The sequence below is a fragment of the Mytilus californianus genome, unplaced genomic scaffold (genome assembly GCF_021869535.1).
Source record: "Mytilus californianus isolate M0D057914Y unplaced genomic scaffold, xbMytCali1.0.p SCAF_9, whole genome shotgun sequence".
Classification (NCBI taxonomy): domain Eukaryota; kingdom Metazoa; phylum Mollusca; class Bivalvia; order Mytilida; family Mytilidae; genus Mytilus; species Mytilus californianus.
In genome coordinates, this window is record NW_026262745.1 from 49517848 (window position 1) to 49537249 (window position 19402).

General features: G+C 34.5%; 1 protein-coding gene across 1 annotated transcript; it reads right to left on the reverse strand.

Annotated features, from left to right (window-relative positions):
• Window positions 1-8678: 8678 nt before the first annotated feature.
• LOC127715945 (uncharacterized) lies at window positions 8679-17811 on the reverse strand. Its single transcript, XM_052222051.1, has 6 exons — window positions 17805-17811; window positions 17093-17275; window positions 16239-16403; window positions 14914-15474; window positions 11484-11571; window positions 8679-8682 (listed from the first exon to the last, which is right to left on the reverse strand). The coding sequence occupies exons 1-6, from the start codon at window positions 17809-17811 to the stop codon at window positions 8679-8681; spliced, it is 1008 nt and encodes a 335-aa protein (XP_052078011.1).
• Window positions 17812-19402: the final 1591 nt, after the last annotated feature.

Here is a 19402-nt window from a genome sequence, read left to right on the forward strand (position 1 = left end):
AAATTTGACCACGGATAAAACGACCGTAGTATATCCTTACTAAACCGTATAAGACCGTACTAAACCGTTTTAGTCCCTATCAAAACCGTATTAGTCCGTACTTATTCGTAGGCCCGAATGATTTCTACGGCTAGTTCCGAAGAACTACGTACTAGTACGGTTACACCACGTATTGGTAAGGATACAATACGATTTGTTACGAATGTGTCACGGAACGGCACGCTTTCATTACGTTGCAATAAGGATAGCTAGATTTCAGCCAGGGTTATGAAAGTCTGTTACGGTTTACTACGTTACAACACGACAAGATACGGAATATATTACGGTCCACGACAAAATGATATGAGGCTTCTTTATAAATACTCCATACTTATAGGGCCGAACTTATTCTGTGTCTTGCTGTTGAGTTATACATAACATTATCTAACAGAATAATCAACAACTGCTGCTTGCAATTAATTGGCTGGAATTGCATGGATATTGATATGGCAAAGTGGTCCAGTTACTTAGACGTAGAAGTGACCGGAGGCAGAGTAGATGGTGGACTAGGGACTGACTTCCTTACCATGGCCAGTATGAGCCCCCCATGACTAAATTGTGTGCGGAAAATCCAGCTACATTTAAGAACTTTCAAAGGATAGTCCCAAATATGTTCCAAGAACTGCTACATGTCGTTGGTCTGAGGACTACGAAGAACACCACATGCATGAACAGACAGACAGATAAATAATTTATTTAACAACAACAAAAAAGAATCTACGATTTTCTGCCATAAAGAAAGGATAAATCAAAAGCTTAATTATAGAAATGTGACGGTTCATACTAATCCGTTTCAGACCGTTCTAATTCTTACTAACATTACTTATACCGTAGCAAACCGCTATTTATCCGCAGTACATACGTCCCGACACGTGTTGTTGCGTACAAAACCGTATCATGATCGTATTCAACCGTGTCTTCCCGTAAGAACTCGTATCACTAATGTCGCCAAAATGAAACCCGTCCTTCATTATCCGTGGTAGTAACGTCAAAACCCATAGTCATACCGTTGTGTGTCCGTATCGTATCCGTATCGGAGTACGGAAACTGCATTTCCGGGATCATCCGTGAGATTTAATCCGTAGTGGATCCGGCGAGGTAATCAGTGAATGTGTGACCTAGGCATAACTAATGCTCGTCTGACTTATAGTACTAATTTCAGATTCACTTTGCAAAATGGAAATTTCAAAATATATCTATAACATCTAACACATGTTTTTTAACGATGCGATCGAGTGTATGCTCTAATGTTTTTAGAATTAATTTTGATATACAATGTAAATGTATGATTTTTTTTTTTTTTTGATTTTTTTTCAAAAGTGAACACCATCTCTTTGTAAATTTTGGCAATCTTTAATAGAATTGATGACAGTAAATCAAAATTCCTAACTTAATATTTCTTCTTATAGCACAACCATAATGATTGCTGAAGCGTCGTACTCAGACAAAAATGTACTTAAGTTTAAGCCCTATAAAACATCTTTAAACACTAAACAAAATCAAATGGACAAGTTGAATCGAGTTCATGGTTTTCTACTCGTCTTCTTCTTTGTATACATGTGAGAGAGTGTCTTTATGTGTGTGAAAGTAACATTGTTCATGTTTATTTATGTGTGTCTTTCTTTTTTGTTGTTACATGTTAAAAGGAAGAAAATCATTACATGTATTTCATTAAATCATTTAATCTATTAAATAATTTTGACAGTTTTATTTACGTTCTGCATTTGTGAGTAGTTTGTTTATCATCTAGAGTCCGACAGGTCTCGAATGCATATACATGTATACTCTACTTAAACTGGATGGTATCTCCTTAAGGCAAAGTTTTTATTTTCGCCTTTCTTGAAGATAGCGTTCCGTTGGTTCCCAATGCATGGATATATTAGATTGGTTCACTTTCCTTCTTGTCTTGAGATGAACGTAATGTATGTATGACTGGTTAAAAGTAAGACAACAAAAATACCAAACTCCAAGGAAAATAATGGTAAATTATCCAGGCAGAGATGTCGTGACAACACATTACTTAAAGCCTATGATTAATTTTTTTATTCGTACAAATAATTGGTTTGGATGGTTGACCAGTCCTGTACTGAAACCTGAATGCATGCCCCATAATATTTTAGTGGGTATTTGTTATGCTTTGCAATTGAGATTCGATATATATATAAACAAAATGATCATCGATAAATGTGTTTCTAAATGTTATTCAATTAACATTGGTACAGTAGTCCAATCTTAAAATGTTGTCTTTATGGTAAAAATATAGATTTTTTTTTAAATAAACAGTAAGTCTTATGGTCCTCCATTATTTTGATAGTTATATATTTGGCATTTCACAAGTACTTACAAATAAGAAGTATTAGTATGATTGCCAATGATGATGACAACTACCATAACTTTTATACCGTAGTCACAGGGAGAGGAGAAGGTTGGGCGCTTACAAACATGTTAAACTCCGCCACATTCTGTATGTTTCTGTTCAAACAGGTCTAGGCCAGGAGCATGTTTGTTTTTTGTTTTGTTTTAGCATATTTTTGGCCTATGTGTTCTCTTTCGGATTATTTAAAATTTGGTCATCCTTTGGCCTTTAGTATCTTACTGTATGGTATGGAGTTTTTTTCGTTGCTGAAGGCTGTACGATAACTTGTAGTTGTTACATGCCCTTTGACTTTATACACTTAAAATTTATATGACCCTGACTGTTTTACTATCAAGAACGATTGCACCGAAAAAGGAGATGTAGCATAAAATTGAGAATGGAAATGGGGAATGTGTCAAAGAGACAACAACCCGACCACAGGACAGACAACAGCAGAAGGCCACCAACAGGTCTTCAATGCAGCGAGAAATTCCCGCACCCGGAGGCGTCCTTCAGCTGGCCCCTAAACAAATATATATACTAGTTCAGTGATAATGAACGCCATACTAAACTCCAAATTGTACATAAGAAACTAAAATTAAAAATAATACAAGACTAACAAAGGCTAGAGGCTCCTGACTTGGGACAGGCGCAAAAATGCGGCGGGGTTAAACATGTTTATGAGATCTCAACCCTCCCCCTATACCTCTAGCCAATGTAGAAAAGTAAACGCATAACAATACGCACATTAAAATTCAGTTCAAGAGAAGTCCGAGTCTGATGTCAGAAGAATATCAATTAGGCCAAGAATACATCACCATACGGGCTTCAACAAAGAACAAATCCTATATAAGGCCCTGATATGAAATATGTAAAACCAATTCGATAAAAAAAAAAGCAACGGCCTGATTTATACAAAACAATCATGAAAATACGACTCACAACGAAAACCACTAAAATACAGGTTCCTGACCTGGGATTAAACATGCTTGAAATTAAGTAAATATCGTCATACATGTATGTAAACGCTCAGCGCAAATGTGCAACCTACGGATGTAAACCCTTAACAGTCTTTACTATATCAAATGAAAAGAAAAAAGTATTATTGTGCTTTATATGTGGAATTATGAGGGGAAAAATGCATCTGTGCTTAATGTTTCTGAGTAATTTGCTTTAGATTTGAATATCAGATTATTAGGGTTCAACGTTCAATGTCAAAACTAAAGCATGTAAAGTGTCGTACATAACAATTTTCATTGTCAAAATATTATTAATGAATATACCATCTTCATCATCAGCATGTATCAATTGTTAGTAGTTTTAAGGTGGATGGGGAGTCTTAATTAAAATCCATAGATTTTTTTTCATAATTTGTCAAAATGTAGTTTTTATCAAGCTTTTTTCCAAAATATAATAAAAAGTATGGGTCACCGGATTTTTTTTCACGCTACAGGTTGTGCAGATTTTGTATATCTTATGCATTGAAAATCCAATTTTGTGTGATAAAAGAAAACTACACCATAGAATTTTAAGATGAAATGTGAGAAGATAGCTCTTATAACATGCGCTCAGATAAGAAAAAGAAAAAATGAGATCACCGGACTTGTTTTCTTGCTACAATTTAAAATCTGTAAATTAACAACACTTACTATTATAAAAATTACTTTATCTGAGTCATCTCCCCTTCTATCTGAGTTATCTCTCCTAATGTGGCAAAGTTGGAAAAAAAAGGAATAAAAAAAGATATTGCGTTTTTTTTTTAGAAAATACAGCCGTAAATATGATAAAAAACATAATTTTCTATATCAACATGAAAAGTCTTACACATGAATTACCTATTACTCTCAAAATTTGCACATTTCATTAAAGATCTATACCAATTGTTATCTGCTACTTCAAAATCCAAGATGGAGGAAGACAGCCATCTTAAGTAGTTTAATGAGAGGTATCAAATTGTTACGTTTAAATACAAAAATCGATCGAAAATGAACTGACAATCATGTATCAATTATTAATTATTCTTTTCTTCTTATACATGTTATACTTGTTATAGAATAAGGGCAACTTTTCTTGTAATATCATATTGTCACCTAGACAAATCTTTTATAGCAACGAAATATATGGAGATAGTTATATACAAAAATAAAAATTATAACTTAGTCTAATGAAAGTAATTAGAAGTCTACAAGAATACTTTCTTTAAACCTGAAGTAGATACATTGTACATGTATCGGACCATAGCACATGAAATGAATGCTTCCAAAGTTATGTCTGAATTATTTTTTTCGTAAAGACGTTACTAAAATGTCCGTATTAAAGACCTTCACTCTCTTTACTCAGTTACAAACACTCAATTTTTTAAAGAAAGTTTGCCTTAATTTCTGACTCATCAGTAGGCAAATTAAGAAGTTTGATGAACAACCTAAAACGGTAGAAATTTTTTAAATTTCGGTTAAAAGTTTGAAGTTCTCTTTGCTTATATCAATATTTCCCCAGATAATATTGAACACGTAGGTCATTGGTTCGCTGTACGGAGATGAACCTAATAAAAGAAAAGGGAGATTATTATGAAGGGAATTAATTGAACTCTCGTAGCATTCACTGAAATTGAGAATCAACGTGATCATGACGATTTCCGCTTCAATAATGTTATCGTAGCAGTTTAAAGTGGGTTTTATTCTCGAGATAGCCTTACGATAGTTTGTTTCAGTTAATGATGACAACTTTTAGAACAGGTCCTCTATCATATCTTCATATTTTTCTTTGATTCTGAATTTCAGTTGCATCCCATAATATTTGTAAACATGATTTTCAACATAAACTTTTTGTTCGTTATTGTTGTGATACTCCATAAAGGTCTAAGTACAGCTAACATTTTTTGTAGTCCGAGAGAAGCTGTCGATAGAACAGAAACGAGATGGAAGCAATCGGCGAACTGGGTAGCACAGTAGTGAATGACACACAGAGGATATTTGATATCCAATAGATTTTGAGTGTCTGTTATGTCAATATGGATGTCTCCGATTTCCTCCGAGCTTCCAATGGGTATGGTAAAATTGTTGTTGTTACCAGGTCTACCCATATTATCATAATAAATTTCAAACATCGGCTCGAACCCGTAAATATACAATGCTGTCAAACTGTCGGCTACAGCAAGTCCTTGCATGAGAATTGTTGATGGCGTCTTGATTGCTTTGTCGAAAAGACCATAAAAGGCAAACATATTCATAATAATAGCTAGATATGTAATGGTAGGTCCTGCTACATTGTTAACTATGAACGGAATCCTCGAGAATATTATGAAATACATCTTCTCCTTTCACCGGATATGCTTAGTACTAGTATGTAGCTTCTGGCATTATTGGGGGTCTGGATTGGGTTTACAGAATAGAGAATAATGGACCATCATACTATAGAAAAATAGACACAAAAAAATCGAGAAAAATTGCCAAAAGCAATTTTAGAAATAGAAAGTAATGGTGTGCTACAATATAAAGAATAGAAAACACTAGACAAAATTTACAAAAAATAGAAAAAAAAATAATGGCAGCAAAAATTAAAAAAAAAAATAAAATTGAAGGACCCCCAGTCATACCTCATTATAGTTTGACATGTGATAATTTAGATTCATACACATATTACATGATATTAAATTATAGAATTATATTATTTTAAATGTTAGAATCATTATATATTCAAAATCTATGAAATTCCGATGAGAAATTATCTAATTAAGACACAGAGAACTATAAATCTAAGTGCGAATTTTTCGATAAGTACAGATCTGATTTTGTTTTATATAAGGAATATGTGCTCACAACAATATATGTTGAAGATTTTTAATGAAACTTGAAGTTTTATCGCAAGTCGACCTTAAAGCACGGAATCCCGGACGTCTCACATAAATTTGGGATATGGTTAAATATAATATATATTAAGAATGTACTTCGGTGAAATAAAAAAAATATAGAATTTATTAAAATTGATACTAAATCTAGAATCTGCTTAAATTTTGGCCATGACCTTTTTGTGAGCTATTGAAGTCTTCTATGAAAAAAATGTGGGTGATATGGGGTAAAATATTTTACCATGTATCGTAGGAACATCGGACAAAAATTCCTAAACCTGACCCGACTACATTCTGTTCTACTTTTGAAATTAAAAACAACGTCCGTATAATTCGTCGATTACAAAAAATACTTTTTTATACGAATATTACAGGATTTTTCTCAATATCGCAAAAATTCAAATCGTATTTCAGTCTTAAACAAGTAAAACTGCGAGCTACTGCTCACTGATGATACCCCTGCCGCAAGTGGATAATTTTAATAGTGTAAAAATATGTGACTGTTCGGTAAACAGGAAGTTGTTGAGTGATGAATCTGAAAACGCATCACACTGTACGGTATAGGTGATTTATATAAACCCTGAAACCAAATTTCAGAAATCCTTGTATTGTTGTTCCTGAGAAAAATGAGACGAAAATATTCAACTTGGCTATCATGTGTAAAATGATACAAGTGTTCGGTAAACAGGAAGTTGTTGAGTGATGAATCTTAAAACGCATCACACGGTATAACTGACTTATATAAACTATGAAACCAAAATTTAAAAATCCTTGTCAAGTAGTTCCTGAGAAAAATGCGACGAAAATATTCATGGGACGGACGGACTGACGGATGGATGGACTGACGGACGGACTGGCAGATGGACTGACGGATTGATGGACAGACAGAGGTAAAACAGTATACCCCCACTTTTTTAAAGCGGGGGTATAATGACAAAATCGCAATAGTAAATGCATGCAATAATTTCTGAATTTACAGTATACACCAAATATCATTGATTTGACATCATTAGTTTCCCTTACACTAACCATAGAAATTTTAACCATGTCAATAATTTATGAATGACTAAAGGATTAGGCAAATCTTTTTTAAAACATAAAATAAACATTGAATGTATAAGATGTACCTTATCAAATGACATATGAAAAATATTTTATAACTAAAAATACTCCATAAGCTATATTTGATTTGCGGTAGGTCAAGTTTTCGAGCTTATTCCATCTACGCCAATAACTTATAACCTTACGACTTTTCACAGTGCGCCAGAGGGTTGCATCCTGTTCTGCAAATTATGTTTTGTATCCATAATGAATTTGTTTCAACAAAAGTTAAAAGATATCAAAATAATTTTTATAGTTACATAAATGCTGGTTTTAGAATTTTCATAAAACATTTGTCATTTGAAAAGATATAATTTTATCTAAAAATACTGCTTCATATCATAAACAGTCTGGTTAATTCCTTTAATACGGTGACTAGTAATGGTCTGTTTGATAAGTCAACCTTTACAACTGCACACTGACAAGCTTTGACTCCAGTTCCATCCATTATTGCTGCCTGCATTTTAAAAGGAATGGTGATGTTTTTCCTTCATGATACATACATGCACATTTTCAATCGCATATGGGTTATCTTTGCAGCACAGATCCTCTTTCCTGACTATGCTTTACTAAATTCGTAATGAGTAGCTCTTATTCCTGAAACATAAAACATAGTTTCTTTGATCACTCTTAGAATCTATCACGGACATTACATCCGAAAAGTGTACAAAAAGAAGTAACTCTAATAACAAGAACATTTCTTACTAAAAAAAAATAATTGTTCGACACCTTCAAATTATTGTACCCGATGTTTTTGTATTAAAGACAGGAAACACCAGCTTTATCCGAAAACTGACCATCATTCGTCAAACTTTGAACTCCTGATTTTGATGATTTATCAGCAGATCACAATTCAAACAAAACTTTGAACTTTTATAAGGAGATAGTCAATCCAAGCCAATACAGATTAGAATCTTGTGCACCTATGCCTGCTTTTTTTGAACTCTTAATCTAAGTGTTGAGTGGCTAGTTATAACAAAAAATGAACAAATTATACCACTTGGCTACTGAGGCCAACATTGTTATGGTTATATTGAATGTGATGTTTTCAACAAAATTCTGAAATGGTCTTTTCTTAAGAACATTCTCCAAATTGACATATAAAGTTTAATTTTGAATGAGATTAACAAACTTAAAGGATAACATTAAAGCAATTTATACATGAAATCCTTATTTTTGCTCTTTTATTTATTGTACTATTTTTTCTGTTTTAATTAAAGGACTGAGTTCCAATTTCCCCCATGTTGCACAGATATTATTTTTCCAAGGGGCATAACTCTTTAAAAAAAGTCGATCATTCACCATTACAGAACTTGTCCGAAATATTGCTGATATTTACCTACAGTATAAGTTTTATAAAAATTTGGCAAGAATTGTACCTGTGAGAGCGCTAACGTGTGGCTATTTTCCATACAGGGAAATTACTCTTTAAGAAAAAGTTGATCGACCACAATTATAGAACTTGTTCGAAATTTTGCTGAAATTTACCTATAGTACATGTTTGATAAAAATCTGACAAGAGCTGTTCCCATTAGAGCGCCATTTTCCATAAATTTAATATTTTTAAGGGACATAACTCTTTTAAAAAAGTTGAACAGCCAAATTATAAAACTTGTCCGAGATGTTTCTGATATTAATATATAGTTGAATTTTATAGATTTTAACCTGACGAACATGTTTACCCCATGTCAGGTTCGCTCTAAATGCTTTAGTTTCAAAGATATAAGCCAAAAACTGCATTTTATCCATAAGTTCTATTTTTAGCCATGGTGGCCATGTTTGTTGACAGACGGGGTCGTGGGACACATTTTTAAAACTAGATACCCCAATGATAATTTTGGCCAAGTTTGGTGAAAAGTGACCGGTGAAAAATAATGTTAATCCAATTCTTGAACCCATATGAATACATATATCATAAACTTAGTCCTCTGTGCACGATTTCATCATTTTTTTTTCGCATAAATTACTTATAATCGTCAAAAAATATTTCAATCGGTCCGTGTTGTTGTGAAAATATGGCAGCTAATTAATGGTCGTGTTTTGAAGCCGAAGTTTAACGATTGTCACCCGTTTGTAAACAATCAAGTAAGAAGTCATAATATCATAAGTAAGTCCATGCTCAATATGACCAAATTTCTGTAAGTATTGGGCGAAAATTGGGTTTGAACTTAGCCATATCGAGATACATGAACTTTTTTTTTTTTTTTTTTTGGTGAAAGTCCCGCTTTGTACCGACATCATACACAGAGCATGTTAAGTCCTGATTTGTGCCCATATCATACACAGAGCATGTGCAAGTCCCACTTTGCTCTGATAGCAGCGGCCAAACTGATTGTATTTGGTCAAATCTCGCGAGACTCACTTACGATATCATGATATCATAAGTAAGTCCATGCTCAATATGACCAAATTTCTGTAAGTATTGGGCGAAAATTGGGTTTCACAGCAGACCTCAATACTATAACGACAATATTCTTACAATTCCTAACTACAACCCTCAACATTCCCAATACTCACCCAAAACTTAAATTTTGTCTTGTATAAATAAATACGTCAAATTCTTCAATGAATGAGTTATTTTCGAAACCATCAAAAATAATTGAAATATCACAAACGAAGCCAATCCAAGCAAACCACAGTTATGAAATCTCATACAGAAAACTGATCAAAGCAGGATATGCCGACTGCTTTTTCTGCCGTGGGCGCCTGGGTGGCCTAGTGGTTAAGGTAGTTAAGTTTACCTGTAAAATCACTGTACCATGTCACCTCTGCGTTGCGAGTTCGCACCTCGCTTTGTAAACAACAACAAAAAAGGTGCACTCGACTTGCAACCGTACGGGATAAAGTTTGTCAGTTACCTGCCGAAGATCGTAGTTTCCCTCCGGGTACTCCGGCTTCCTCCGCCACTAAAAATGACCTCAACGATATAGCTGAAATACTGCCGACAGTGGCGTTAAACCCAATTCAATCAATCATCTTTCGTGCACCTGAATTGACCTCTTGCTTTTATGTTTTTCTGACTTTCACGTTCTAAATCGTGAATTCTTCAATATACACATATAACCTATGACCTAACTGTAAAGTGTTAATATATTCGGATTAACTGTTGTTTGGGGACATCCAGAGTGTACTATCTGTTATGTGGTAGTTTCTGCTGCATTGACAATCAAATTGGAAGCTCTAGATGTATTTTATGTATAACATCGGGTGGTTAAGTAATGTCTTAGTGCCCTTGCCCTTTATCCGTTCATTTTCATCATCAGGAAATGTCCTTCAAATATCTACCCTAAGGCTTGCGCAAATAAATATGAATTTTCACTTAATATGACATGTGTAATTTGTTGTCAACATGATTTCTAATTAGAATAGAAACACTTCCTCGAAACTCAATAAAACAAATTAAGTAAAAACGAATTAAAGAAAAGAAATATTTATTAAAGAAAAGTATATTCGATACAATCCTTACACGACAAATTCTCAATTTCAACATAGATAATACAGTCACACATAATATTCCTCAAAAATACAGGCAAGTCTTATTTAAACAAATTCTCAATTTCAAAATACATAAATAATGGCGATGCATAATATCCCTCAAAATGCAGGCAAGTCATATTCGACATACATAAATAGTAGTAATACATAAAGTCCCTCAAAAATACAAAATCAAATTTAACAATGCATTTAATAGTAACAAACTGTTACTCCAAAACACTTCAAATTGTCACTGAAAAGCACTGGAAAGTTTATTGACCTCACAATACGACTCAAAAATAGATCTACAAATATTAGATTCAGAAGCCCCCGTATTCGCCATGATGGAACTGACTGACCCTCGTCCTACCATACTGGACATTCTATTGTATCTTTGGTAAGAAGATGAGGAAGACCAACCTATATGCTGCATGACGTCATTTGCAGGCCCCCTGACAATGCCAAAGTAATAGCACACGCTCCCCGAATTCCATGAGGGGTCTCGCCGTCGTAAATATCGAGTTTCTTTAAATATTTCTTCAAGCGATCATACATAGCATTGGAAGATACAGGATTGTCAGTAACCTCTTTTCTATTTTTACTCAAAGTACGGAATAAATAACCAAACCTTAAATCAACCCCAAGCGCCCTGGCACTTTAACATACCTTTCCAGGGCTTCAACAGGACAAATCAAAGTATCATCAAATCTCAAGATGGAAAATTCATTCACCTTCCCCTTTCCAAGAGTTTTGCCTACAGTGTGTGAAAAAAGAAAACCATCACCTTTTGGTAATAACTTAACCTCTTGTGAAATACACAAACCCAAGTCATTCGCTCTATCTCCTGAAAAATATTGAACTTTGAAGAAAGCCTGATCCCTTAAAAATATGAATCTTTCGGATGGTTTCAAATCGGGATTCATCAACAAATCATCGATATGAACACTAAATGATCGGAGTTTGTCTAAAAACAGAGGCTTTGCTTGTTTTTGTACAACATGTGATTTTGACTGCTCAAACTGAATAGCATGCAAATATTTTTCTACTTCTGGACTACACACAGGATTACCAGTGTCAGTTATTGCATTCCACGCAGAACCCCGACCATTAGATTCAAATATAGCCTTTAATTGTCCTAGCATAGACTGAACAGTTCCCGCCGCCAACCTCAACGGACACTGACATGAATAAATACCTAACTTACCAAGAAATTCACAAGACAAGTCATGTACTTGAGTTTTTCCCTTTGAATCCTTCATGACCATAAATCGCCTAACATCTAAAGGGGAAGCAGACTTTATACATTTAACGGGTACACTTTCAGACAAAAACTTCTCAAACGCCTTTTCCAGCGAAAGCTTTTTCCTATTATAACTAGTATTTCCGACCAAATTGTCAAAATATCGCAGACGTCTTTCAACTGCACAATCACTTGTGCTTTCTTCAGAACTATCAATCATAACAGGTTTTTGTTCACATGACTGGCAAAACTGATATCCAACATCATTTGCATAACCACACACTAAACACTGTTCTGCTGGAAGCCAAACTCGTGGTACAGCCTTCTACAAAAAGGTTAAACTAAAAATGAAGTCGTGCGACAATTAAACGCCAAGGTAAACCATTAGTGTCTATCTTAAAACCTTTAGCAGATGGGTACAACAGAGCTTCAAGTTCATTTTGTCGAGCTAAAACATTCCATTCTGACACATGTTCCCAGAAAAAAGGCCACCAAACTGGTCTTGGGAACAATTCAGGAACCACAAATGTACAACTTCTGACCCCGATTTGAGCACAAAACTTCAAAACTTCAAAAATTAAACAAAAAGGGGGGAACACATAAGGGTTTTTCTCTAACTTCAAGTCTTGAGAGAAAACATTTACACCATCTGAAAGAACTGTGGGGAATGGTGTAAAATGTTTTAACGGATTACCAATTTTATCAATCATAACATTGGAATCTAAAGCCATCAAATCTGTAGTGTGGGGACCAAACCTCTGTTCAACAAAGTTCCATTTCAGAGGAGACAACATAGCATCTGACAATCTTAACCTTCCGGACTCCCTGTCAGCAGGGTTTCTACTAGAATTAACATACACAAGACGTAGGTCCATATTAACCGTTTTTGAAAGAGTGAATATTTTCCGCAAAACTGCATTCAAAGAGGGGTCCCTACCACCTTGATTACTCCAAGCATTAACTACAGCAAGATTATCACAAAACGCGTCTACCCGAGCATTAACAATTTTCTCCTTAACAGAACAGAGAGAGTGGAGTAGGGCATTTGCCTCTTTAACATGGATTGGAGCGTTATCGTAGTCTTTCCAAAAATCACCAAATTCTACTGAAACCCCTTTGAAAATCATAAAGGCACCCCACTTAAAAAGCGACGAGTCAGTTGCTAAAATCAATTGTAAATGGGTTTCTAATCTCCAGGAGGCAGCTCCCTCCCAGTTATCCAGAAAACGCCAATACTCTAACTCGTCCTTAACTCTTTGTAAATGCAAATTTTTTTGCTATTTCTAGAAGCAAGGCTAATGGCCCTATTGATTTCCCTTGAAAACAATCTAGCAGAGGGGATAGCAAGAAAAAATGAAACTCATTTTCCTGCAAAATGTTGCAGGGTTTTAATGCCCACTTCATTGCCATCAAGGATAGATTCCCTTAAAACTCTAAACGATTCTTTTTTCGGCCCCGGCAAGATAAAGGCCAGTTCAGTTGAGTCACAAAACATTCCCAAGAATTTCAAACACCTGGTTGGTATAAAACAACACTTAGCCAAATTCATGAAATATCCCAATCTAACAAGAACCTGACATAGAATGTACAGACTTTTTTCTGCCATTTCTGCACGTCCCGATCCTATCTTCAAATTAGTACCTTTAAACTCACAAACTAACCTATCGTCTATATACAATAAAGAAGGTACACCAAGGCAGCGACAATAGCTGATTGGAACCAGACCGGTAGTGTGATAAATATAAGCACTGGCTTTGAAGTCGAATGGGAGGGAGTTGAAAACCAAGTACCAGCCTGCAAACTGGATTCCGAAATACTGTCTAGAATTAGGATTTAAAAGTATATGATCATAACCAGACTTATCATCAAGAGATGCCATGAACGAATCCTTCTCTAATAATCTAGGAACCTCTTTGAGAGTATCTAAAGAGAAAGGGAGATCCTTAATCCACAAGTTCAGGTATCTTTCATCATGGCACATACGGGGTTTTGAAGGTTCAATGGTGATAGGTAAAACAAGTAAAGGGGGATCACATTCTCCAACTCTACCAAGTACAGTTAAAGATCCATTGGCTATTCTTTCTAATAAAGTGTCAGAGACAAATTTCTCAAATCCTTTACAACTAGCAGAGTTTTGAAAATATACAGGTTGAGGAAGGTTTGAATCATAACTATGACCCTTAAAATTACCCTTAAAATGTTTAAACATGGGCTGAATATCTACCCCGTTTTTAATCCAGTCCAAAATTTCATCAGGACAACCTATTTGCTCCCATTGTTCTGAACAATACATCAAATTTCCTGCTTTGAAAAAATTAGGATCTAAAAAAGACAGATCCTCAAAATTAAAGTCACTACCATTTACAACCTCTTCAGCCTTAGGCAAACAAACAGAGGGTTGGGTGATCTCTCCTTTATAATTTACTGAAAGTATGTCACCTTGCTTTCTTAATTTAACTCGTGATGGATCGAAACCCGATTTTAACTCCCAATCTGGAATTTCTGGCTCAAACTTTTCTTTCTTAACCAAAGGTTCATGATCCCTGATATTCTGAAATTAACAAAAAATATCCTTTCACATCTAAAAAATGCTCAGTATTTACAAATTATTTTAAAGGAGAGACACTCAACCCTTACCCGCGTGAAAAATTTCACTGGAGATCGAAGCTCCTGGGAAGGGAAAGGTATCAAAAAAATAAAATAAAATAAAATAACAAAACAAAATACACAAAATACAAAAATACACAAAATACAAAAATACACAAAATTAATTATCTTTCTTCATTTTTGGACAATTGGCAATAAAATGTCCTGACTCCTTGCAAAAGTAGCAAACACCGTTAGAACCTCCCCTACCTCTACTTCCTTGCATTCTTGGAGGCCGAAAACCACCAGTATTAAAGTTTGGCCCCGGATAAAAATTTGGATATGGAAAACCAAAACCTGGATTTTGAAACCCATATCCAGGAAATGGAAATCCAGAAGCTGAAGCAGGTGGTGCATCTAATTTTTCCTGCCTCTCCTTTGACCCTGATGGTTCCTCGTATTTCTTAGATTTTGCCCAGTCTGAAATTAAGGAGGAAATCTTCTTGTCCTCCTGGGAACCAAACAATTTTAACACAAGCCCACAAAAATCAACATGATCTTCAAATTTTTTACACATGGCAAAGGATTTTGAAAATAATGAACAGTCTTTATGATTCGCTTTGTTAGCTGCATCAACCAACATTTCGATGGCCGCAAGCAATACTCCCGGTGTTGTAAGTTTTGGTCTTGCTGCCAATGTCCTAACATAAGATAGTGCTTCATCTACCTGTATATCTTTTGATTTGTTCTTTAATTCATCTAAATCCTGCCTCATGGCTTGCAGCTGCTGATTAGTACATGGTTCACCAGGGACAGCTTTAGTACCACTTCCTACAACAGCCAAACAAGAGGGAAATTAATATAACATCTTAACAATAGCTTACTCAAAATGTCAAATTAACAAATACAAGTAATATGACTACAAGACAATGCCTTGACCTCAATTACATGCCTAAGCTGTAAACGGTAAGTGCGTAAAACCAAATAAAAATTATATACCCTTTTTGTTGTTTCAATGCTAAACATATGGAAATTTAGAGAAAATCCACAGCCTTTCCCCTTGTACTCTTTATGTTTGACAATTCTGTATAAATAGATTCATGCAAGTAGTGCTAACACTGATTTCCCTAAATGAGGTTTAAAATAACAAAAATAGTTAAAATAAATACAAATGTAGACCTATTCAAGTACACCTTCTAATGTGTGCTGATTATAAAGATTATAAAGGACTTTGTAAACAATAAACAGTCTATCACATCATGGACAGAGAAGTGAGTAATCTATGTTTAAAATGCTATAACGAAAATCTCTGTAAAGTCTGTATTCTGTAAAAATATAGGCTTGTTAGCCACAAAATCCACATTTTCTATTAAATGCAATGATGTCTCTGACAGAAATAATTATTATTGCTGTGAAGGACATTTCCCTTTAGAAATACACAGGTCTACATAAGGGTTCATAAACCTTAAGTTTCAAATTAAAGTGAGACTACCTTCACAAAAACACTTAATAAAAAGGCTAAATAAGGGCAGACAAACAACCTAACCTGCACAAAATTATTAACACGAATAAGGTAAAAAAGAAACATTCTATACCTTTAGCCGCTGGCGTTTCTGTTGGTGAAGTGTTTTGACTGCTCAACCTCTGACCTCTAGCCCCCAAAGAATTGGCCAAAATGATGCTCTCATGCACAAGTAATCTCACATTCTCAATAGAATCATTCTTTCCACACAGAGTTGATACATCCTTAACTGATTCACCTGGATATAAATAAAATCATTGATCAATTAAACGCAACTGATAGAGTACTATGTGTAAAATCACGAACCGTGAAAACGAAAAAACTTATTGGCAACTCGTTTATATAATAACATCCAACAACAAGAATCAACTTAACATTTCAAAATTAAACTGTCACAAATCTAAAACTGAAACATTATCAGCCAATGCGATAGCCAAATATCAAATTTTAAAGCTACATAAACTTTAAACTGTAGGTTTGAAAAAGTCTTAGAAAAACGTAATAAATTATGAGGCTGCATGGTAAAGGGTTATATACGTGCAAAATGTTCGGCCTTTTTAATTTTCCATGCTTTCGTGTTCTTCGTATTCTCGTGTTTGCACGTATACACGTGCTTCGTGCTTACTTTAATTTATTTCCCGTGCTTCATGCCCAGACATCTAATTTCTCGTGCATGACCTGTATTTTGTGTAAAAAACTAAACCGATGTAATAACATCGATTAAAATTCATCTGTATGCATTTACATAACAGACGCAATTAACAGTTTCTAAATGGACCTTGTGATAACTTCACGGATGGCTGACTATTAAATTTTATTACTTTTCTTGTCCTTATTTCTCGTGCTTCGCGCTTCAACGTTTTGAGGTTTTTATGTTATGTGTTTCCGTTCTCAGACCCCCCTTTACCACCCTCAATTATTACTTACCCGTCAATTTCTCAAATTCCGCTATCAACGCAGCTTTTGAAAAACTCTCCAGGGGTTCGTCCTTCTTAAACCGGGACAACTCTACGACATCTACGTCAGCGTCTGCGGCTTTAACTCTCAATATTATAGGAATAAGACTTTTACCCACAAGGGAACAGTTAGGTTTTAACACCTGAGCCATATCTGAAAAAAAAACAACATTAAAATAGCACTTAAAAATTGTGCAGTGCGGGCAGTTCTCGCCTAAAAGTAAGGATAAAAATTACCTAGACTTATGAACATTTTGATGGATATATTTCATAAAAATAAATGCATTCAAAGTCTTAAAATTGCTAACTGGACTAAGCAAAGCATTTTCCTTATTATTTTCATTACTTCGACAAAGACACAAAATACGGAAACTACTTATCCGAGATATATTAACCAAAGACCCGTAATTAACTAAATTTTAAACCAAACGCAAAGAGAATAAAATTAAAAGTAAACAGTTACATTAACTATAAGTTCAGATAAGTCAGAAAAGTGGCAAGTCGAAAATAGTTACATCAATACAAAATCAGCCTGCAATTGGCAGAATCTTGGCAGCCTCTTAATAAAACGCCGCAACCTTCTGAATAAAACGCCACAACCTTCCTAATAAAACGCCGCAACCTATGCAAACGCCACTTTAAACATGTACATGTATTTAGCTAAAACAAACTTCCCGACTTACAGGACATTTCCTCAACACGCGTCGCAACCAATGCAGACGCAAACTCCATTAAAGTACATTAATTACAAAACAGCTTCCAAATCTCCAAGCTGTTGTTAACAAAATATATTAAAAACATTCATTACATTTAACAAAGATTAAAAAACTTACTTCCACAGTAAGAAAATTCTCTACTTAAGAGAAGTCCAACCACGCTCTACTCAAGAGCAGTAAAAGTCCGTGCTTCACGCTTGATAGCAGCGGCCAAACTGATTGTATTTGGTCAAATCTCGCGAGACTCACTTACGATACTCGGATAACCAGGGGAGCACGTGGAAAACAGGTACAAAAAGATATAGTTTATCTTGATGACGGAGCGATGTTTACGTTTGGTTTTCCATTCGCACTTGCGTATTGCGATCACCGGAATTTTACGAGAAAGGTCACACTGCATACGGAAAACATGTCGGCGAATTGTTTGCTGGAAACAAGCAATTAAAAAAAAGTAAACTTCTTCTAAATTTGGACTAATTAGAGAATTTTCTTGAGAAAAAAGTATATGTACATAAGTTTTATAATAAAAACTACCCATTTAGTAATAAAAAACATATGCATAATATTTTTTAATTTGAAGTTTCATGTGACTTTAAATTTGGCCCAGTTGATTCAGAGGAGACGATTTTTGAAAAGATTACAAAATTTACGAAAAATTGTTAAAAATTGACTATATAGGGCAATAACTCATTAAGGGGTCAATTGACAACTTTGGTTATGTTGACTTATTTGAAGATTTTACTTTGCTGAACACCATTGCTGTTTAAAGTTTATCCCTATCTATAATAATATTGAAGATATTAACCAATAAACATCTGCACCATGAGTACAGGATACACCCGTCACATTTTCAAAGAATAAAGTTCAATTACTACTCAATGTCATATTTGAAATTTATGAAAACCAAAGGGAGCTTACATCAATAGATATAAACAATTCACCAAATTTTCATGAGAATTGCTGAAAGCATTTTTGAGTTATTGTCCGAAAACTGGAAAATTCCCCCTTTTTAAGGAATAAAACCTCATAACTCGGAAAAGTAAAATGTCAAATTTATAAAATTCTAAAGGGAGCTTACATCAATAGATATAAACAATTCACCAAATTTTCATGAGAACTGCTGATAGTTTTTTTGAGTTATTGTCCGAAAACTGGAAAATTACCCCTTTTTTAATGAATAAAACCCCATAACTCGGAAATGAAAAATCTAAATTTATAAAATTCTAAAGTGAGCTTACATCAATAGATATAAACAATTCACCAAAGTTTCAAGAGAACTGCTGAAAGCATTTTTGAGTTATTGTCCGAAAACTGGAAAATCCCCCTTTTTTATGAATAAAACCCTGTAACTCTAAAACGTAAAATCTAAAATTTATAAAAATTGAAATGGAGCTCATGTCAATAGATATAAACAATTCACCAAAATTTCTTGCAAGTTGGTGAAAGCACTCTTGAGTTATTGTCCGAAAACTGGAAAATCACCCCTTTTTTAATGAATAAAACCCCATAACTCGGAAACGTAAAATTTTAAATTCATAAAAAATGAAAGGGAGCTCACGTCAATA

What these genes read in the sequence shown, in the direction of transcription:
- LOC127715945 (XM_052222051.1), bottom strand. An exon ending in GGAATTTGAGAAATTGACGG is followed by an intron (nt 16,404 to 17,092) that starts GTAAGTAATAAT and finishes ATTTATATCCAG; the next exon opens with GTGAATCAGTTAAGGATGTA. An exon ending in AAGAATGCAAGGAAGTAGAG is followed by an intron (nt 11,572 to 14,913) that starts GTAGGGGAGGTT and finishes CACACACTGTAG; the next exon opens with GCAAAACTCTTGGAAAGGGG.